The sequence below is a fragment of the Castor canadensis genome, chromosome 7 (genome assembly GCF_047511655.1).
Source record: "Castor canadensis chromosome 7, mCasCan1.hap1v2, whole genome shotgun sequence".
Lineage (NCBI taxonomy): Eukaryota > Metazoa > Chordata > Mammalia > Rodentia > Castoridae > Castor > Castor canadensis.
Genome location: NC_133392.1, coordinates 20,329,904 through 20,352,984, shown reverse-complemented (window position 1 = coordinate 20,352,984; position 23,081 = coordinate 20,329,904). Strand labels below are relative to the sequence as shown.

General features: G+C 35.7%; 1 protein-coding gene across 10 annotated transcripts in view; it reads left to right on the top strand.

Annotated features, from left to right (window-relative positions):
• Add3 (adducin 3) overlaps window positions 1-23,081 on the top strand; it is a 138,816-nt gene that overhangs the window by 90,018 nt on the left and 25,717 nt on the right. For 9 of the 10 annotated variants that reach the window (XM_020183105.2, XM_020183099.2, XM_074078339.1 and 6 more), the window contains exon 2: window positions 14,805-15,028. In XM_020183105.2, coding sequence (XP_020038694.2) covers window positions 14,834-15,028 — 195 coding nt within the window. In that variant the 5' untranslated portion in view covers window positions 14,805-14,833. Of the gene's footprint in view, window positions 1-14,804; window positions 15,029-18,682; window positions 18,737-23,081 lie in introns of those variants that run through there. The other variant, XM_074078341.1, reaches the window with a different exon arrangement.

The following is a 23,081-nucleotide window of genomic DNA, read 5'->3' as shown; positions in this document are numbered from 1 at the left end:
ATGGGCCTGTTTTCTTTCTTGTATTCCATTGAAGGAGTAAAATTTGACCATGGGGCAATCTGAGAATGATGTGAAAATACTAATAAATGTTATGTTTTTATACCAATATATGATACTCGAGCATCATACCTTTACAAAAATCACCTCTGAGTATAGTTTCCTCTCATCTGTAAAAAGCGATTCTTTTATCTGACATATTCTAAGAGAGCAGTGTAGAATCAATAGCCGTTACAGTAATAAGATCCCAGTGCTTCATAGGATAATTGAATCTTCCTCAATTTGGGCATTTGTGCCATCTGTGATCAGGTACAGTGGCTCAAGCCTATAATCCTATAATCCTGGGAAACTGAGATCAGGAGGATTGCAGTTTGAGGCTAGCCTGTGCTAAAGCTCAGGAGACCCCTTCTCCACCAATGGCTGGGTGCAATGGCAGGCATCTATCACCCAGATACACAAATAGAATTGTAGTCCAGGCCAGCCTGGGCATAAAACAAGACCTTATCTCAAAAATAACAAATGCAAAAATGTCAGCCCAAAAGACCAAAAATTGTATGTTCTCCCTCATATGTGGACATTAGATCAAGGGCAAACACAACAAGGGGATTGGACTATGAGCACATGATAAAAGCGAGAGCACACAAGGAAGGGGTGAGGATAGGTAAGACACCTAAAAAATTAGCTAGCATGTGTTGCCCTTAACGCAGAGAAACTAAAGCAGATACCTTAAAGCAACTGAGGCCAATAGGAAAAGGGGAACAGGTACTAGAGAAAAGGTTAGATCAAAAAGAATTAACCTAGAAGGTAACACCCACGCACAGGAAATCAATGTGAGTCAATGCCCTGTATAGCTATCCTTATGTCAACCAGCAAAAACCCTTGTTCCTTCCTATTATTGCTTATACTCTCTCTACAACAAAATTAGAAATAAGGGCAAAATAGTTTCTGCTGGGTATTGAGGGAGTGGGGAGAGGGAGGGGTGGAGTGGGTGGTAAGGGAGGGGGTGGGGGCAGGGGGGAGAAATGAACCAAGCCTTGTATGCACATATGAATAATAAAAAGGAAAAAAAAAGAAATCAAATGAGAAAGTAGAAAGCATTTTGAACTAAACAAAAATAAAAAATACAATACACCATAATTTGAGAGGTAATATGAGGTCACTTATTTGTGGTCTTTTTGCTCTTTTTATTAGTATGAAATGACCTTCTTTGTCTCTTGTGATGAATTTAGATTTGAAGTCTATATTATCAGATGCAAGAGCAGTTACTCTTGCCTGACTTTCGAGGCTTTTAGCTTGGTAAATCTTTCCCTACCCTTTCATCCTAATCCAATGTTTGCTTCTCTCTCTAAGGTGAATTTCTTGTAAATAACAAATCATTAGGTCTTTCTTTTAAACTCAATTTGCCAATTGATGTCTTTTGATGAAGGAGTTGAGGCCATTAACACTCATTGTTAATATTGAGGGGGATATGATGATCCCTTTCATTTAGTCATTTTTGATGTGTAAGAGTTTGTGTGTGGGATAAATTCTGTGCTATTCTCTTGAGATGTAGTAATTCCCATCCTTTCATGATTATGTTTATTTTCATTTTCAATGTGTAGGTTTCCTTTGAGAATCTTCTGGAGTGCTGGTTTAGCACTCATATGTTGTTTTAGTTTCTGTTTATCATGAAAGGTTTTATTCTTCTTTCAATTTCCAGTGATAGTTTTGCTGGGTAGGGTATCCTAGGATTGAAATAGTATTTTTTAAGTGCTTGAAATACCTCTCTCTATGCCCTTCTTGATTTTAAGGTTTCTGTAAAAAATCTGTTAATTTCCTGGGTTTATCGCTATATGCTATTTCATTTTTTTCTCTTCCAGCCTTCAATATTTTTACTTATTCTTTCTGCTAAGTATTATAACTGTAATGTGCTATGGTTCTATTTTGTTCATGTCTGTTTGTTGTCCTAGAGAATTCCTACACCTGAATTGGGTTCTCTTCCTTGAGTTTTGGTAAGTTTTCTGTTATTATTTTGTTGATGTATTTTCTGTGCCTTTAGCTTATACCTCTCCTCCTCCTGTAATGCCCATGCTTCAGGTTTGGGCTTTTGATGGAGTTGCACAGTTCTTGCATATTCTTTTTGCATCTCTGTTCTGTATTCTTATTCCTTTAATATCTATTTTGTCTTTGAGCACTGAAATTTTCTTTTCCACTTGTTTCATTTTGCTGGAGTAGTTTGCAACAATATTTTTTATTTGACCTAAGGAGCTTTCTGGTTTACTCTTTTTCTTTGAAATTTTCTATGTCTTTGTTAATCTCTTCTTTCATATCTTTTACTGTCTTCATTTCTTTTCTTTTTACTTTCCTAGGTTTTGTTTAGGTGTTTGTTGAAATCCTCTTTGAGTTCACTAAGTTGTTTCTTATCTTCTTATTTATTGAAAATACATGTTCTCTTCAGATTTATTGAGTTGTTTTCATTTGTCCTTTTTAAGCTCCTTAAAAATGCTTATCATTCTTCTGACCTCAGCAATGAAGGATTCATGCCCTTCACAATTCACCAAATCCTCTACTGTCAGACTGTTAAGGTTTCAGGATATGTTCCCCTAACTTCTTTTTTTCCATACATTTTTTACTTTAAGATTTGCTCGTGTGTTGTTGATCAGTTATTTCAGCTTTTAATCCTCTCTTTTCTCCTAGATGACTGAGTTTCTATGCTCTGTCTAGCTTACTTGTTAGCGGGGCTCTTGTAACATTTGTGTTCCCTGACCTGGGCTTTTTTTTTTAACTATTCATTTATTCACATGTGCATACATTGTTTAGGGTCAATTCTCCCCCCTGGTCCTCTCCCTCACACTCTCACCCCACTGGAGTTTTACTGAGCAATAAGAAATTCATGGATTCAATTGTGAATCAGTAATTTACATAATATGCAAATTCCTTGGCAGTATTGCCTAAAAACAGTAGGAATTGAAACATAACAGTTATTTATATAGAGATTAATACTAAAGTAATAAAATTGATGGATATAGAAGAGGAAACATGGGGGATGGGCTGAGGGGCAGAAAAGATGTATGGTGTGTAGGGTAGGGGGTAATAAGATCCTAATGTGTCTAAAGGAATAGTTTAGTCATTCTGGAGGAGAGTGCTCTTGTTAGGGATTGCAGGAGGATAGGAAGGATGGGGAGCGATGTGTAAGGTTGTCATAATAAATTATTTGGTGAGTGGTTAATGTGGAAGGGATGGAACAATGGGGAGAGAGGGGGATGATAAAGAGGTAAAGGAGGAAAAAAGCATAAAACAAAAAAGTGGTGAAAGAGAGAAGAAAGTGGGACAAGAGAGGAATAAGCAAATTACAATTTCAGCAAATGGAAATAAAGGATAAGTTAAACAACTTAAAAAAAAATGGCTGATGGAGTGGCTCAAGTGGTAGAGTGTCTGCCTAGCAAGCATGAGGCCCTGAGTTCAACCCTCATATTGCTCCCTGCCCCCTGCCAAATAAAAAGGTGCCATCTGTAGTCTATGTTTTTTCTCAACTTTTATCTATGTCTAGTTCTATTTTCCAGATCTGTTGATTTCCATGTCAGTGGTCTATAAAATTTTGCCTAGCAATTGAAAATAGTTTGTGTCTTTTAGAACTTAAATAAAATACCAGTGGTTAATTTGAAAGTGTGGCTTGTCATAATTTATTCAGGGTCTAAGTTGTTTTCGAGAACTTTAAAAACCTTCACAATTTTATGATAACTTCAGTTAAAAAAATTAACTCAGTAACCTGTACTTGTTATTTTTTTAACCAAATATGCTGCTTTGAAGACTTGCCATATCTTTGATTATTGTTTAAATGTGAAACAATAGGCCTGGTGCTTGAAAGTATAGCCATCTCTTTGCTTATTCTAGAGAAAGCTGTTAAAACTGCCAAGAATTTTATGTTCGGAAAAACTAAAAACTTTTCAAAAGATTGTTTTTAACCTTTCTAGCCTAGATATAATATAAGCCAGGCTGATTTGGAAGGAGTTATGACATAGTAAAATAATTCAATCCAACTTCCTGTTTATGGAGCACTCTGCCGTTGTGGGGACTACACAGATGGTCTCCATCTCCAAACTTAGAAGGTAGGGAACTCAGGTAGGATTTTTTTTTTTAATAGCAGCTTTATGGAGATGAAATCACATATATAAGTTTCCCATTTAAAGTATGCTATTCAATGGTTTTTAATATTTTCACATAGTTGTACAGTTATCACCATAGTCATTTTAGGACATTTTTGTCACTCTAAAAAGAAATCTTGTTACCATCCACTCCTCATTTTCTCCCAGCTACTGGCAGCCACTAATCTATGTTCTGCGTCTACAGATTTGCCTGTTCTGAACATTTTGTAAGATGTGTGGTCCAAGAAAAGTGATTCTTTCACTTACCATGTTTCAAGATTCATCCTGTTGTCATATGTATTTCATCTCTTTTTGTTGCCATATATTTCTCCATTAATATCACATTGTATTTATTCATTCTTCAGTTGATAGATGTTTGAATTGTTTCCATTTTTTGTCTTATTATGGAAAATGATGCCATAAATAATAGCCAAAGTGTACAGATAACCCTGCTGTCATTCAGTAAATGATTACACAATGGTGATGCAGCCATACCATTGGAGAGTATTAGCAATAAAAAATAGTACAATAGCCTCCTTAGATCTCTACTGAATTATGCTGAGTTGTAAAAAGCCAGTTCCCAAAAGCTATATGTTACAAGTTATGCTGTTTAAATTACAAAACTAGCAGTAAAGGATCAGATTGGTGGCCTTGCTGCTAAAGGGCAACACAAGTACTTACTGTCGTAGAAACAGTCTCCTTGACTGTATCACTGTCTTGTGTCCTCGTTACAATGCTGTCATACAGTTTTGCCAAGGTTTTACCATTAGGAAAAACTTACATAAAAAATAATGCAGACATCCCTTAGACCTTTGTAAAATTAAAAACGTCAATTGGCTCTTCTAGCATTCTTTCTAGATACCTTCTAGTCAGGTCATATTTGTTAAGTATGTTTTCTAGTTAGCACATGCTGCTTGTGCTGTCACCACATAACACAGTTCTTTCTTCAGCCTGCGGTAGCAATCTCCTTACTACCCTGCCAGCCTACACTAATAGCTTCCCCACTGCCTGGTTTCACAGCTGAACACTACAGTGTTCAGTTTTTGTTGTTGCAGCACCCCACTTCTGTGCACCATTTTTTGTTTTAGTTATCTTTTAGTTATATTACTTTAGTTATGTTTAAAAAATCAAATCTTTGGGTTTAAAACAATTATTTCTCATGATTCTCTGTTGGCTGCTGCTATGTGGGCTTATGTTACTGTATTTAGTTGGTGGTATCTGTGAGAAACTGGACTTTATTGGGATGGCTGGGCCTCTTCTCTTCATACTTTTTGTGAGAGTCTTCTTCCTGGCCTTGCAGCTCCAAGACCTTCGTCAAAAACCTGAGTTTGGAAGTTGTGCAGTGTCATAGCTGCCATATTCTGTTAGTCAAAGAAGCTCACAAAAAATGAACCCAGAATCAAGAAGTAGGAAAATAGTCTCCATTTTCTCATGGAATAAGTAGCAAAGTTACATTGCAAAGAAGTATGAGAAGAATTCTTCTGGCCACTTTTTAAAGCAGTCTTTTACAGAGCCCAAATCAGGAACCCAGTTTATCTAAAGGCATCCAGAAGATACAACAGCCCAGATACAAGGGGTTCATTCAACAAGACGAACCAGTATGGGCAAACTAGATCACAGGAGAGGCACACGTGGCTCGAGCAGTGTTGGTGAGCTCAGAGTAAGGGTATTTTACTCTGTTGTGGTGCCAAACTAAAAGGTCACCAGAGGCTATAATATAAAGCAGTGAGATTGAGGCCTTGAATATAGAACTCATTTGTTTTCTATTCACTAAAGCAGATCACTTCAAATTACATGGTATTTGTGACCTATATATGTTTAGAATGAATATATAAAGAATGAGCTTTATAAACATTACTTATATTCTAGAAGATCACATATTTTCATCCCTCTGGAAGGTATGATGGTACATACCTATAATCCCAGCACTTAGGAGATCAAGAATTCAAGGCCAGGCCAGCCTAGGCTAAATAGTGAGACCCTTTCTCAAAAATCCAAGGAATAGGGATGTAGCTGAGGAGTAAAGTGCTTACCTAGCATGCACAAAATATATACACATATATGTGTGTATGTGTGTACAAATATGTGTATATGTGTGTGTATGTATATATATTTACATAATATTTAGCATACAAGATCTTATTTTTGCTATAATATTCCTTCCTACTACTGTTTTCAGAAGTGTTTATTTTTTCCTTATTGTGCTTGTGTCTTTTCTTCCGCAAAATTAGTGATAAGGGCAGAACAGAACTGTCCTGGAACTGAAGGGGTGAGGAGGGGCGAGAGTGGGGGAGGGAGGCAGGGTGGAGAAATGACCCAAACAATGTATGCACATGTGAATAAATAAATTTTTAAAAATTACAAAAAAAAGTGTTTATTTTTACCCTAGGTCTATTTCTATATCCTGTTTGTTAGTCTGTGAATTCTTGGGATTAATTTGATAATGTGTATATTAATAAGTACATATTACTTTTGAGTTCTGGAAATTCCTATATTAATAAATTTACATGGATTGGGGGGATATAGCTTTAATATAGATGCCTGGTTTATTGTTTTATGACTCACATAATGTTTGGGAGCCCTCTTTTTTGTAAATTTATTTTGTGTCATATCTTGCCTTTGAGCAAACTTTAACAATTCTTTGGTGAAGGAAGATCATGGATTATTATGTTATTTCAAGGCATGCCTTAAAAATTGTGGTATTTTCTTTTGTGTTCAGTTGGATTTCCCTTATATTGAATTAATGTGTATGTATGTATATATTTTGTTGGGCTTCCTTGTTAAGTAGGTTTTTTTTTTTTTTAATTATTCCAGACTTACAAAGGAATTATAAAAAAAAGTAAGAATTCCTTTCTATCCTTCACCCAGATTTCCTAAAGTGATATTTTATATAACCATAGTGTACTTGTCAGTATTAAGAGATTAACATACAAGCACTATTATCATATTTGCATATCTTACATAAATTTCACCAATGGTCTCACTAATGCCCTTTTCCTGGCCCATGATCTAATTCAAGATTACATAGTTTCCTTTAGTTGTACATCTTCTTAGTCTCTTTTCTTCAATCTGGAACAATTTCTTAGTTCAAGACTTTTTCATTATTGAGCCCTGGCCAGTTTATAGTTTTGTAGACTGATCCATAATTCGAGACAATCAGTTCATTTCAGACAGGAGAATAGAGTTTTAGTTCTGTTTTTTGATGGTTAAATATACATTGGAAAAATATGAGTCTTGTCCTGTGAATAATAATCACAGGAGTTAGATGGTTAAGGCACTGGAGAGATATAAAATCATTAGCTTCATATTTCTGTTTTTAGAAGTATTTAGTTGCAGAATCCATACCAAAAAATTTTGCTTTCACATGTACAGTTCATAGGATCATAAACAGCCCTTCATAATACCCTGAGATAGGGCTGGCGGAGTGACTCAAGTGGTAGAGTGCCTGCCTGGCAAACGTGAGGCCCTGATAATACTTTCCTCCTCTTTCTCCAGTGCTGACATTGATATGTATTTTATATGGGCAGACATTGTGCTATCAGGTAAAGTAAGCAGATAATTCTAATACTTTATCTGGGACTGGCTACTTAAAGTTCTCATAACATTTATGTTTCTCAGTACAGTTGTAAACTAGTTTTGCATGCAGACAGGAACATTTCATCATTTTGCTTTCAGTTTACTTATGCTTTTTTATTTAATTTTTTAATAAGCATACATTGATAAAATAGAGGGTTTCATCATAGTAATTCCATATATGCATGCAGTGTACTTTATACAAGTTTAACCCTCTCCATTATATATATTTCTTTACTCCCTTTTCCTTCTCCCCCCGCTTCAAACAGTGTTTGGTGGGTTTTTCTATGCTATCATTGCATATATATATACATACATACACACACACACACACACACACACACACACACTTTGATCCTCTTTGCTCCCTCAATAACTTTTCCTTTCTTCCTCCCCTATCCTGCTGATTCCCCCCATAGTACTCCTTTTACATTTATGTCCCATTATTATCATCATTATCATTTTATGTTTAGATTCCACAAATGAGCAAAAAACATGCAATATTTGGCTCTTTGAGCTTGGCTTATCTCGCTCAGTTCCATCCATTTCTTTGCAAATGACATAATTTCATCTTTTATAGCTGAATAGTATTCCATTGTGCCTTATTTTCTTTGTCCATTCATTAGTTGTTGGGCACCTTGGTTGATTTTACAACTTGGCTGTTGTGATGAGAGCTGCAATAAACACAGGTAGGTATACAGGTATCTCTCTTGGTGTTGATTTACCCCAGAGTGATATGGCAGAGTCATGAAGTTAGGTATATTTTTAGTTTTTTGAGGAGCCTCCATTCTGATTTCCATAATGGTTACATTAGCTTATATTTCCACCAAGGGTTCCTTCCCCTCCCTCTGCCTTCACCAGCATTTGTTGTTACTTTCTTCATGATTGCCATTCTGACTGGGTAAGATGAAGTCTTAGTACAGTTTTGATTTGCATTTCATTTATGGATAAGGATGCTGAACATTTCTTAATGCATTTATTAGCCATTTGTGCTTCTTCTGAGAACTACCTGTTCACTTGATTTGCCCATTTATTAATTGGGTTATTCTTTTGCCTCTTAATTTTTTGAGCTCTTTGTATATGCTATATATTAATACTTTATCCATTGAACAGCTGGCAAAGATTTTCTCCTACTCTGTGGGTTGCCTCTTGATTCTAGTAATTGTTTCCTTTGATGTGCAGAAACTTTTTCATTTGCAGTCCCATTTGATCTTCTGGGCATTTGGAAAATTCTTCCCATCTCCCTCTCTCACACACCCCCCTCCCAAGCATGTTCTTCCTTTTTGTTTTCCATCTGACCATAACTTAGTTTCTGGGGTAGTATTTTTCAAACTGTGGGCCACAACCCACTAGAGGATCCTGAATCAGTTCGACCAGCATGTAAAAAAAAGGTAGAAAATACCAGAATGTACCATTAAAGGAAGGTATCATATCAGATCATGAATTTATTTGAGTTATATGTCTTATTTTCCTGTGAATACAGTATAAGATGTATTTGTTATTGTGGATTCTTATTTGTAAAGGTTGGAAAGCCACCTTTCTACAGTATTGCATCGATTTATGTCTTGAGCCTAATGTTCTTCAAACATACATGTTTGGTAAGAGTTTTAAAAACTACAACTTTGTTTATGCCTGGTATTAATCTGCATGGCCAAAGACTACGTTAGAAGAAAACCCATAGTATTGACAATGAGTTTTATAGTGTTACTGTTAAAAAATTTTTTTTTTATTTTACAACATTTTCAGCTAGAAGAACATTACTAAAAGACTATTTTTTCCCCTAACAAAGTCATACTGATTTGTATTGGTTTATGTTGGTCTGAAGTACTAGAAAGCATATATCTATATATGTATATATACAGTATTAAAAAATAGGCTTGGTGAGTTTTAAAGAGAAGACACCCTGAAACTGAAATGTTTCAAATTTCACTTGGAAGCAGAAGTATTTATGCTTTTAGAAGAGTTGTTTAGGATTGAGAGGGGAAAATCTACCAATCCTTCCTTGGGAAGCTTTATAAGGGAGCCAGAGGGATGAATGGTACATAACTTCCTTTCAAACTACAGTTTCTGAGCCAACAGAAAACCTTTCCAGCACTCAGTGTTATTGAATAGTGGTATTGGCATTTGAAAAGAAACCTACTAGGTACCCCTGGATCTGGATTATTACTGAAATCATGGGCTATAGAGTTCAACAGACCTAGATTTAAGTTCTCATCTGTCATTTGCTAGGTATTTTGACCTGAGATACTTCTCAGTTAACTTTATTTCCTCATCTGTAAAATGACAATAATACCTACATATAGGATTGTTAGACCATGAGCTAACCTGTACCCCCCAGCCCAGTGACTGGAACATAAGAGCTTAGTAATTGGTAGTTTTAAGTGCTGTGATGATCTACCACTAAGATTATAGAATACTAGGCCAAATCAAGGTTCCTTATCTGTCACATTAGGCCTAAGTCAGAGAATACCAATAAGATCACAGGATAAAAGAACTAGGAAAATCTGAAGGGTCTTTTGACATTGTCATTTTGTTAATAGCAAATTTCCAAATTCTTTGTGTTCCATGTGGAAGAACCCATGGCAGGACACATCGGTGTAAATGGAGTTTATTAAAATTTAAGGAAGGGAATTACAAAAGGGAGCATGGTGGGCCCAGGTGGAAGCTGGAAGCAAGAGATAATGTTTCTCTTTTCCAGTTCCTTTTAAAACTTATGCTAACCTGGCAAAGGAAGAATCCAGGCGATTCCGAACCAATAATCAGTGAGTGGGGAGCAGTATGGGTGGTCCCTGGCTAGGTGAAGGTGGTTTTAGTTGTCTTTGAGCTAGGGGTATGTGTGTGGATAACTTAAACACATTTGCAGTTGAAGAGAAGGCTCAGAGAAAGAGGGGTGTTCAATATGAAATACAATGTTGTCATATTTTCTAAGAGTCCCAAACTTTCCCTAATTCTGCCTGCCTCACTTTTATAATTGATCATGACAATTAACTTCTTTGTATTCTGTACTAGACTGTAAACCTTAGGAAGGAATGTCTTTGCCATTTTGTCCCTCAGTCCAGGACCTTGACACATAGTAGATACTTAAAACACTTACTGAATAAATGTTCCATGGTTCTTCTAAACAACTGTTGGTATAAATGCAGAGAGTTGAGTCTGGTGTCTTCATCCACAGTCCAGCATGCTGTACCACACTGCTTTCTGGGTTGAAAAGATTATATAAATGGAAAATGTTAGAATTTGGTTTATAGACTTTTAAACTAATAATCAGCTGAAATTCCTAGAACATGTTAACTATATGAAAATATGTCATGAAGAATAGTCAAATTTAAACTGATCTGACCACCACAAGATATTTTTTTAAGAGTTCCTTAACAATCTAACAGTTGAATTAATATTTCTGCCTGCTGTATATCCTGGCAAAAGAAGACTCCTACTGAAATCTGTACAGTAACCATTAAATGATTTTTTACAATACTGTATTTTACTTTGTCTCCCAGAGGGATTCATATTTTAGCAGTCCTTAACTTGTATAAACTGTTATATTAGCCACATTTTACATTCCAAAGCTTGCCTAGACCAATCACCATGAAAAATAGTTGGGTTTTTTGTTTTTTTGTTTTGTTTTGTTTTTAGTTTTGTTGCCTTTTTTTTTTTTCTCCTTTATTGTTATGCTGGCTGGTGGTACTTTGTGGCATTTACAAAGGTTCTTAGAATATATCAAATATATTATACTTGAATTCAGACATTTTTCACTGTTTCTCAGAAATACCAGTTGATGCTAATGGGATCCATGCATTTTTATTCAGATGCAATTTAGTTGTATTGCCTGGATTGCTTTCAAATGCTTTCTGGTACAGCATATGAAACTGGAGTTTTGGACCCAAGGCCTAAACTCCTGAGATTCCATATGCCAGGTTTGGCCACCAGCCCCAAACGCCAAAAAAAGGTATGGTGAAGGCAGAAAAAGGAGGTTTATTACACAGCTCAGGACAGACTGTGGGAAGAGGCAGAGTAAGCACTCAGCTTATCTTTCAGCCATGAACCTACATGAACTGTAGGTTTAAGTAGACAAAAGAAAGTGGGTGCAAGGGACAAAAGGTATGCATAGTTAAACAGTTCAGTCACAGGTTTGACCTGATTGGTCATTATTTCAGTATCTGCAGCCAGGCAAATGGTCCATCCTGAAGAAGGTGTAGTTTCTGCCTCTTGTCATGAAGATGTTACCTCTCTTTAATGGAATCCAAGGTGATTGCAAAGTGACTGCAAAGAGAATGGCTTAGAGCAAAGGTAGATACAAAATGGAGGCAAGGATGCCAAGCTTCTCCTGTTTTTAGCTAATTCATGGGCCCAAGTAAGGAATCAGTGCTTTTCAGAAAAAGCAATTTGAGCGCCTCTTACAAAGATATCTAAAAATAACTATAGTGTAAGCTTTACCCAGCTACAGAGGTGATCATATACTTGTATCATATAAAACTTTTCTATTAATAGAATATTAATCTTAGTAAAATTAAACTTTTTAAAATTTTAGATAATTATAGATGCATATGCAATTATAAGAATTAACAGAGGTCCTGTATACCCTTCATCAGTTTCCCCCATTAGTAATGTCTTATAAAACTGTGGTACAGTATCACAATTGGAAATCGTAGGATCAAAATTGATATTGGTCTTACTCAGATTTTCATGTGTGCATTTAGTTTTATGTAGGTTTATCACATGTGTGTGTTCATCTGTGTACCATCACAGTCACAATACAGAATAGTTCTACACAGATCCCTCCTACTGCCCTTTTATAACCAATACCTCACTCCTTCCATCCTGAGCATATCTTCCTGCCTCTCAAACATATCCCCCCTTAACTCCTGGCGACCACTAATATGATTCTGCACTTCTATAATGCTGTCATTTGAGAAATATTATATAAGCTGTACATGTTGTCACACCCCTGTAACCCAGCTACTTTGAAGGTGGAAGCGGGACGATCACGAATTTGAGGCTAGCCTGGGCGTAGTGAGACCTATCTCAAATATAAAATGAAAACAAAAGGGCTGGGGGCCATTTTGTTCAAGCGTCCTTGCCAAACCCTGGGTTCGATCTCCAATACCGCAAGAAAATACAATATGAATGGAATCATGCGGTACATAACCTTTGAGGATTAGCTTACATAATTCGCTAGAGATTTTTTTCATGCTTTTGTGTGTGTCAAAATTTGTTCTTATCTATTACAAGGTAATGTTCCATATACTTGGATATATCTCAGTTTAGTCATTACTGTTGAAGAATGTGTATTGTTTTCTGTCCTGGGCTGTTACAAATAAAGCTATTAAAAGATTTGTATGCAAATTTTTGTGTGATCCTAAGTTTTTGTTTCTCTGAGTTGAAGGGCCAGGAGTATAATTGCTGAGTCATACAGTAGTTGCATATTTCTTTTTTTTAATAAAATGTCAAACTGTTTGCCATAGTAGCTGTACCATTTACATTTGCACTAGCAGTGTGTGAGGGGATCTGGTTTCTCTACATCATTCCATCATTTCAGGTTGTCTGTCACAATTTTTATTTTAACCATTCTGGTACTTGTGTAATGATATCTCATTGTGGTTTTAATTTGTGTTTCCCTAATGGCTAATGATGTTAAATCCTGTGGTCTTTTGCCCCTTTTGAATATCTTTACTAGATAAGTGGTTTGCAAATACCTTCTCATCACCTGTACATTGTCTTTCCATCCTCTTAACAATGTTTTTTACAGGCAAACATTTTAAATATTGGTGAAGTTCAGTTCATTAACTTTCCTTCTGTGTATTAAGTTAAGAACTCTGCTTTGCCCTATATCCCAAAGACCTCCTATGTTTTTAATAAAAGTTTTATGGTTTTGCAAAGTCTGTGATCTATTTTGAGCTTTTTAAAGTGGAGGTTAAATTTACCATTTTAACTATTTTAAAGCATACAATTCCAGTGGTGTTTTGTGCATTCACAATGTGGTATAGCTATCACCACTATCACAATCCAGGACTTCATCACCCCAGACAAACCTATTACCTGTTAAGCTGTCACTCCCTGTTCTCTCTGTGCCTTGGTAGTTGACAAGTATAGACTATAACATCAGACATTTAGAAACTTTACTTGCAATTTTACATTGCGATGGCCACTTAGTGTGTTATTTTGTATTTTATAAAAGTATTGGTCTGTGATGGATTAGAAGAAGTCTTTCCCAGACAGTTTGAGATGCACTAAATTAGATGACTTCAGTAACTTCTGACAATTTATTTGATTACGATTGAAGGGCTAGGAAAGCTAAATAACTGTCCTGCTGATGTAACTATAGTTGATTAGCTAGCTGCAAAGCCCATATAAATTTGTCTCCCTGGTATAAAATCAAGGATTATCCTCTATCAGTAATAATCACAATAATTAAGTGAATCATAGTTGTTCATGTGGCTTCTGAATAGCTTTTTATTGTTTCTTACCATCTACTAAAGTTATATAGTCTGGCAACCCTAGAAATTCTGACCTTGTTCCTAGGAAATTGTTCAATCATTTGAAAAACTAGAGGTTGGGCTTCTTTCATATGTTAGTAAATTATATTCATATACTATAGTAGTATATGACTAGTATATAGTGTAGCAATCATTAAATATGGCCAAAGTTTGAGCTAACATAAAACCATGAGTAAGAGACATCCACTGGCAATACTTAATAACTTGAGAATTTGCTATCAAAATGTGATAATTTATTTTGGGATGGGGATGTGAGAGTCACTGTGTTACTCTGAGTAGTCTTAAACTCACTGTGTAGCCCAGGCTGGTTTCAAACTTATGATCCTCCTGCCTCAGCCTCCAGAGTTCTGGGATTACAAGAACACACACCATGCCCAACTTTTCTAATATTACTGAGAAGCAACTTTAAAAAAAAATGCTAGGGATGAAATCCAGGGTTATGAGTGTGCTAGACAAGTGCTCTACCACTCAGCTACAACCCCACCTACCCCAGAAGCTACTTTTTATAAAGAAAGTTTCACCTGTTGCGCTGATCAACAAAATAAAAAATTCTACATGACTCATGTAAAATTTGTTTAATAATGAATGTCTTTCTGTCCTTGTGTTTATTATGTAGAGAACAAAGGGAATCCACAGTTTTGAAACATGAGTTCAGATACCAGCCAAGGCGTGATCACTACTCCTCCTCCTCCCAGTATGCCTCACAAAGAGAGATATTTTGACCGAATCAATGAAAATGACCCAGAATACATTCGAGAGAGGAACATGTCTCCTGACCTACGACAAGACTTCAATATGATGGAGCAGAGGAAACGAGTTACTCAGATTCTGCAGAGTCCTGTGAGTTGAAATAATTATAAATCTGTATTTTTCTTCCTCTTTGGAAATCTTGATATGAGATAGTAGGTAGCTTAAACTACCCATGGGGTAAAAGAGGAATGGAGAAGGAATGGCCATTTGCTTAAAGGAGAAATTGACACCTAATTTATATATTTAATTTGCAAGGCTTTAAAGAACAAACCAGTATTGTGTTGGGTGGTATGTTTTTGTATGTTTTCTGGATATAATGCTTCATTAAAGGAGGGCAGACAATTTTACTGAATTCAAGGACACCAATTCAGAAGCAAAGAAAGGCATGACTCAACTTGTAGGAACCAAGAAATAAATTAGTTTTATCCCATGTTTTCTTCTTCCTTTGGGTACCTTTACCCTTAGAGCACCATAGAAAGACAAGGATTTTGAGTTCTGTGATTTGACAGCCTAATGTTAATACATCTAATGCAGGCACACATATATGTACATACCCCAAATTAACTAAATTAAAAGTGGATTGTAAATTCAGCTTGACCTGAAAATTCTGTCTGCACAGCAGTATCCAGACTTTTAAATCATACTGAAATGATAACGTAGTTTTCATTCGAACCCTTAATGGAATTGAATAGGTTACATGTAAGGGATGGAAAAAGAGAGAAGAGCTTGATTCAAGATGCAAAGTAAATTTATAACTTTATGCATAGTGAAGATCATGGGCCCTTTAAGCAGAGTTCAGTACACATAGACACGTGGTATCCATGTTAGGGTTATAAAGTTTCCAACTTAAGCACTAAAATAAGCACCAGGGCATAGCGCTGCCTGAAGTGGCTCTGGTAAATCATTTTTGTTGTGCCCTTGAGAATTTAATCACAAAGTCGAGTCCAAAAGCCAAAGGGGAATTCCATTCTGCATAATTCTCCCATACCAGTAGCCTTGATGGAAGCTTTGAAATACAAGTTATAAAAAGCAGTGCAAGCTTTAGAAATTTTAAAAGTGCAGTGCCCAGTTTAAAGAAACTATTTCCAAATGGAATGGAGATCAGCCAGAGAAGTAAGTCATGCTGAAGGAGTGGAGTATAAGCCTTACTTTTTTAAACCTGAATTTCTGTGCTTACAAATACTTAGATAATAATGGATTTATTTCCTGCTCTAAAGAATCCCACTTTTAAGAACTAACTTATTAGCCAAATGATTATTGTAACAGGTAGTATAAAGTAATTGGAAGAATGAGATGAAGTTCAGATTTTGTTCAAGGTTGTTAAATATTGAGATTTTTTTAGAGAAGTACCCTAAAAAGGACCATTCAACTCTTAACTATAAATTTAAATGAAAAAAGTGCTAACCTACATTTCTATCACCATTTCCATGAGTCAGGAATTCACAGTCATGTTAGGCAAGTGGTTCTGGCTCACCTTCTCTTAGGAAGTTGCAGTCAAGACACTTACCACATTTGTTGTCATCTGAAGGCTTGACTTGGACGGATGATCCACTGTTAAGATGGCAAAAGGCCACAGTTCCCTGTCACATGGACCTTTCTGTAAGGCTGCTGAGTGCTCTCCCCCCAGAGCAAGTCTCTTAAGAGAAAGGAGCCTGAAGTTCATTTTATGATCTAATCTCAGACATCACAAACTATCATTTTCACCACATTTGTTAGTTAGAAGTGAGTCACTAAATTCAGCACATACTCAAGGGGGAAGAATTTAAGCTCACCTATTAAGAGAATTGTCCACTCTGTGGTCACAACTTACTGTAAAAGCACCTAACCTGCCCTTTTTTAGCCACAATTTGTTTTCCTTCCTCCCACATGCAAAATAACACTTACCCTCTCCTAATATCCCCTAGAAGTCTCATCCCAATTACAGCATAAGCTTGAATTCAAAATCTTAATCTATATTTGGTCTGGGGCAAATGGTCCTCCTCAGGGAATAGTTCCTTAAATACAGCTTGTCATACACAGATCCTCTCAGTCTGTTGACTGTAAGGAGACAAGTTACCTGTACCCAAACATGTAATTGAATAGTGGGACAGGCATAAGATAACTGCTATCAACATTCCTGTCCAAAAACTGAAAATTTAGGAATTTGGAGGAGTGGGTCCAAAGAGTCTCAGGTTCAAATCAATTATGAAATCTCTCTGGACAAATGTTTGGAAGTTCCTTGATGAGGACTCAGTCCTACTGCTTACCAATATTGAGTCTCCATGGCTTTTGATTCTGCCCTCCAGGTTCTTAGTTCCACTGTCTGAATTATCCTTCTTTTTCCTTGAAAGGTAGTCTGTGTAGGCAGTTTTCTCAGCCACCTTCCTTCTTACAGAGGTTTTGGGAGTTCAGAGGCCTCTTTTCTTTTGTATTGACTTTGTTCTTTTCAGCCCAAGCTTGCAGTGCTCCTGCCATTAAAATTCTCTTAAAAATTTGGGGTCTCCTGTGAATATTGGAGTTTACTTTATTATATAAACCTATACCTAATAATTAAGATCAATATCAAAGACGTTACTAATTCACATGTATAAGTAACAAATTTGTAAGCCATCTATTTAAAATTGTTAGTTCATTTGGAAGGAAGGAAATCAGATAAACTAATCATAGCAAAGTATACTTTTTTATTGAGCAATTACTGTGTGCATGTGTGGTGATCTTTAATCCTCAAAGCAACTTACTCAAAGAAGTATTAAGAGCCCTAGTTTACAGATGAGTAAATTGAAGCTCAGAGACATTAAATTGGATAACAAAAATCGCACCTCATGCCTTGATCTGAAAAATAAAAGAATAAAGAATTTATCCTGTTCTGATGCTGCAATAAGTATTACTTCTTTCTAGGAATTTCACAGCTGCTTTCACATTTTTAAAAAATTGTCTTAGAAATCAAATGCTAGTGGGTAAAATAGTGTAGCTTGAGGTTTTGTTAGTGCCATAGACAGAATCTATAAATTCTCTCTGACCAATGTATTCCTCAAATACAGTATGTGTGGAAACCTTGGATTATAATTTATCCCCTTTTCTTAAAATGAAGTGTTCAGGGCATACTTGGAATTGATGCTTCATCAAAGTTAAAGATGCATGTAAGTTGAAAAGTAGCAGATAGCACATTGAACACAGTAGACATTTAGTAAATTTTGAACGTGTGAGCAGACGTATGTGAATAGCTGAGTGGACTTTTGAGTTATTAAATACTTGAATGTCATTTGGCAAACTTCTGCTGAACTTGACTGCTTAACATGGAAAACAATCGATGGGCTTCTTAAGTCTTATTACCATAGAAAGCGCGTTATATTAATCGGCACATATGCAATGTAATTCTGAAAAATAAGACAGCAGTGTAGGTATAGGTGGTATTAGCTCAAGCACCTGACAAACTAGTATTTTTAGATAACAGGGCAATATCTAATACTATAAACTTATTTCAAAGATTGGAGAAAGTTCAGATCCATAAATATTTTAGGATATAATTAAGGCCTTAATGTTAACAGGGCGCCTTAATTATAATAATTGGTCAGAATTGCCATGAACTATCTGGTCACTTTATGAAATTTAAGATGCATATATTCTTTATTAACTTTATGGTTTTTATTATATACCAGCTTCAAGAAAGTTATTCTAACTTTTGGCTTCACATTAAGACTTGAATATAGAAGAAAGACCATCTAGAAGAAAATTTAGTTTATTTGTTTTTTCTCCTTTCAACAGGGCCAGTCGTAATCTATTTCCAAATGAATACATTTCTTTATGGAGAAATTCTAAGTAAGTTTGTTATGCTCCTAATCCCACTTTAAGAAAGATCTAATAACATAATTGCAGGTTGTCTTGGGAGCAGCAAGTCTGTGATCTTTTTTATTTTTTTTAAATTTTTTTACTTTTTTGTCCCCAAAAGTAATCATTATGAGGTAGAACGTCCAGATGTGAATATTTAAAATTCATCTATGATGTGTCAGTATTCTGTTATTCAAGTTTCTCAAGGTAGACATTACTAATAAATCTACCTATATGATTTTTTTTTTTTTTTAGCACAAACTGATACAATCACATCAGGTCAGTTTCTTTTATAAAACTGTTTCTTTTTACTGTGACTTAAAAAATACTTCATTGCAACTTTGTCCTGAAAGTTCTGCTCTTGCATACAGCCTTAAGATCTGATACCTCAATGAATTCTACTTTTGGTTTATATTATACATGAATATGTGTGTACTAAAAGTATGCACTTGACTCACATGAATCTCAAATCTGTGGCTCTCATGTTTTCAGAAGTTTGTTTTTGTCCCATACCTTTTGAATCCACAGTGTATAGCCTCTCTTCCCTCAACATTGAAAGGAAATTTATGAAATAAAAGGGTGCAAGATTCAGATAAGGCTTTTAAGGCATCCAGTCTCCAACTTAATTTTTCACCTAGGAATTTTTTTGCCACATTTTTTTGATTTGTGTTTGATGAGAGAACTGTTTAAATTTCAGTGCTCTGGGGACAAGCTAAGTTTTTGAGTAGGATTTTGAGTTGAACCATTAAGTGACTTTAAAATTCTTATAATACTCAATGAAGATGAATTTATTTTAAAAAACAATTTCTCCCAATAGATAATGAATACTTATTGAGTAGTTATTTCACAGGGGAAATTCCTTATTCAGGTGATGTACTGATAAAACTATTTTATACCTACTTCATAGGTATAACCTATGAAGTGAATTTCTGTTGTCGTTAACTTAGTCAAGATCAAATTCTTCACTTTCTTAGTTTCTAGGAAAGTAAAAAGAACGAGTTATTTTATTAATTGAGCTGAACTAGACACTCGAGGATCTAAAAATGTGAAACACACTGTGATAGTCATCAGGTATTGTGGTACAGTAGAAGTAGATTATCATTCACAATCACATAACAGGTACCCTAGGTGTAGTGGAGGGAAATGTGTGTGGAAGAGAAGAAATATGGAGATCCCTCCTAACTAGGCTGATAGGAGGGACTTTTAAGGAGAAGATGACATTTAAAACAAGTATTGAATAAAGGATGAAAATTCATTAGGAAGAGGAACAGTGGAAGCCAGTGCCTCCATTAGATGAAATGGAATGAGCAGGAAGAGAAAAGGGCAAGTTTGAGCAGAGAATTCTGAGTATACCTTGTAGAGTAGACCAGGGCATACAGTAGTAATGGTGGAGAAAGTCCCCAAATTCCATAGCAGTGGGTTATGGAAACCCTGAAGTACCAAGCTATTTTGACCTAAGCTAGGAGTCAGCACATTGTCTCATCATTTCCAGTTTAAATTTTATACAAAAATTTTTTTTTCATTTTTCTTTTATTATTCATATGTGCATACAAGGCTTGGTTCATTTCTCCCCCCTGCCCCCACCCCCTCCCTTACCACCCACTCCGCCCCCTCCCGCTCCCCCCCCCTTAATACCCAGCAGAAACTATTTTGCCCTTATTTCTATTTTTGTTGTAGAGAGAGTATAAGCAATAATAGGAAGGAACAAGGGTTTTTGCTGGTTGACATAAGGATAGCTATACAGGTCATTGACTCACATTGATTTCCTGTGCGTGGGTGTTACCTTCTAGGTTAATTCTTTTTGATCTCACCTTTTCTCTAGTACCTGTTCCCCTTTTCCTATTGGCCTAGTTGCTTTAAGGTATCTGCTTTAGTTTCTCTGCATTAAGAGCAACAAATGCTAGCTAGTTTTTTAGGTGTCTTACCTATCCTCACCCCTCCCTTGTGTGCTCTCGCTTTTATCATGTGCTCATAGTCCAATCCCCTTGTTGTGTTTGCCCTTGATCTAATGTCCACATATGAGGGAGAACATACGATTTTTGGTCTTTTGAGCCAGGCTAACCTCACTCAGAATGATGTTCTCCAATTCCATCCATTTACCAGCGAATGATAACATTTCGTTCTTCTTCATGGCTGCATAAAATTCCATTGTGTATAGATACCACATTTTCTTAATCCATTTGTCAGTGCTGGGGCATCTTGGCTTTTTCCATAACTTGGCTATTGTGAATAGTGCCGCAATAAACATGGATGTGCAGGTGCCTCTGGAGTAACAGTCTTTTGGGTATATCCCCAAGAGTGGTATTGCTGGATCAAATGGTAGATCGATGTCCAGCTTTTTAAGTAGCCTCCAAATTTTTTTCCAGAGTGGTTGTACTAGTCTACATTCCCACCAACAGTGTAAGAGGGTTCCTTTTTCCCCGCATCCTCGCCAACACCTGTTGTTGGTGGTGTTGCTGATAATGGCTATTCTAACAGGGGTGAGGTGGAATCTTAGTGTGGTTTTAATTTGCATTTCCTTTATTGCTAGAGATGGTGAGCATTTTTTCATGTGTTTTCTGGCCATTTGAATTTCTTCTTTTGAGAAAGTTCTGTTTAGTTCACATGCCCATTTCTTTATTGGTTCATTAGTTTTGGGAGAATTTAGTTTTTTAAGTTCCCTGTATATTCTGGTTATCAGTCCTTTGTCTGATGTATAGTTGGCAAATATTTTCTCCCACTCTGTGGGTGTTCTCTTCAGTTTAGAGACCATTTCTTTTGATGAACAGAAGCTTTTTAGCTTTATGAGGTCCCATTTATCTATGCTATCTCTTAGTTGCTGTGCTGCTGGGGTTTCATTGAGAAAGTTCTTACCTATACCTACTAACTCCAGAGTATTTCCTACTCTTTCTTTATACAAAAATTTTTAATGTATACAAATTTATGTACAGTGCTTGTTTTGAATATAGGTTCAAATCTTGTCCCATCTACAACTTATTAACTCTGTGACATTAAGAAACTCATTTAACTTGCACTTCAGTTTCCTAGTTGGTAAAATGGGGAATTGCTTCACACATTTTTTGTGACAATATAATGAAATAATGTAAGCACTTGTAGCACATAGTAGGAAACTATTTTTGTGGAAATTGTGCACATAAATTGTTAGTTTAAAACACATTGTTACTTTTGTGGAAATACTTTGAAAATTAAAATCATAATTCCTTGGACTATATTTTGGTTTTTGAAGATCTTAAAGAATCTATGGACTTGATGGCACTCTAGCTTGTTCTTGTTATTCACAAAATGTCACATCCCCCAATACCTCCTCCTTCTGCAGTTCTCTACAGAAGACATGGTTTATACCGTGGGTTTGTGTATCTTTTACCGGGCTACTCTAGTGGAGACCCTAGAGAACAACATGTGACTTTGCTGACCTGCTAAGAAGTTTCTCATTATGCTTGGGTGATTTCCTAGCTGCGAGAGGGCAAACATTTAGCCTGGTACTCCAGGATCACCATAATCTGCTGTGATACAATTTTATTTGCTTTATTTACCATATAACCAAATACTCTAATGTAGGTGTAAAATAAGCTTACTGCCTTATATTTGGTTTCAGAAATGCAAACCAGCTCTGATAAAACTAGACAAAGATCCTGTGTCCAATTGAGAGTTCCAGATTTGAATCTTTATTCCATTTACTTATCAGTTATGCAATCTTGAGTAAGTCATTGTCTATTTCAGGACTTTGTTGTGAGACTAAAACGAATCAACTACAAAGAATTGTTTTATTAACAATGGATTTTTGTAGAATGTGACTAATTATTCATCATAAGGATAACTAAGATTTTTTTAATGTTTTAATAAAAGCTTAGTAAATTTACTGATAAAATTTTTAAATCAAGTGAAACAGTTAATATCAGTAGTAATTTTTATACTTACTGCAGTTTATGATTTAGATAATTATCTGAACAATATTTCAAACATTTGAAACAAAAATTGAATTATAAATGCTTACAAAAAATTAAATCTTTTGCATTAGAAGAATTCTTATCTGTTGAAGCATTGTCAACTATCTAAAAAGGCTGTGGAAATTTTATTTTGAAAAGTGTTTTTCTTTACCTATACTGCATTGAAGATATTTAGCCTTAAATGAAATACTCATAATCAATTTCAGAAGGGCTTTTACATCGCTGTGTGACACCATAGATAGCTGAAAGATTTAGGGTAGTACTTACTGTATTGTGGGGTATATAGAAATAACAACATTTTTACTAACAAAAACCATTTGACCTATGTCCTTGCCTCTCAAATATACTGTAAACTATGCAATCCTGAAAAGGTTTTCATCCTTTCTTGT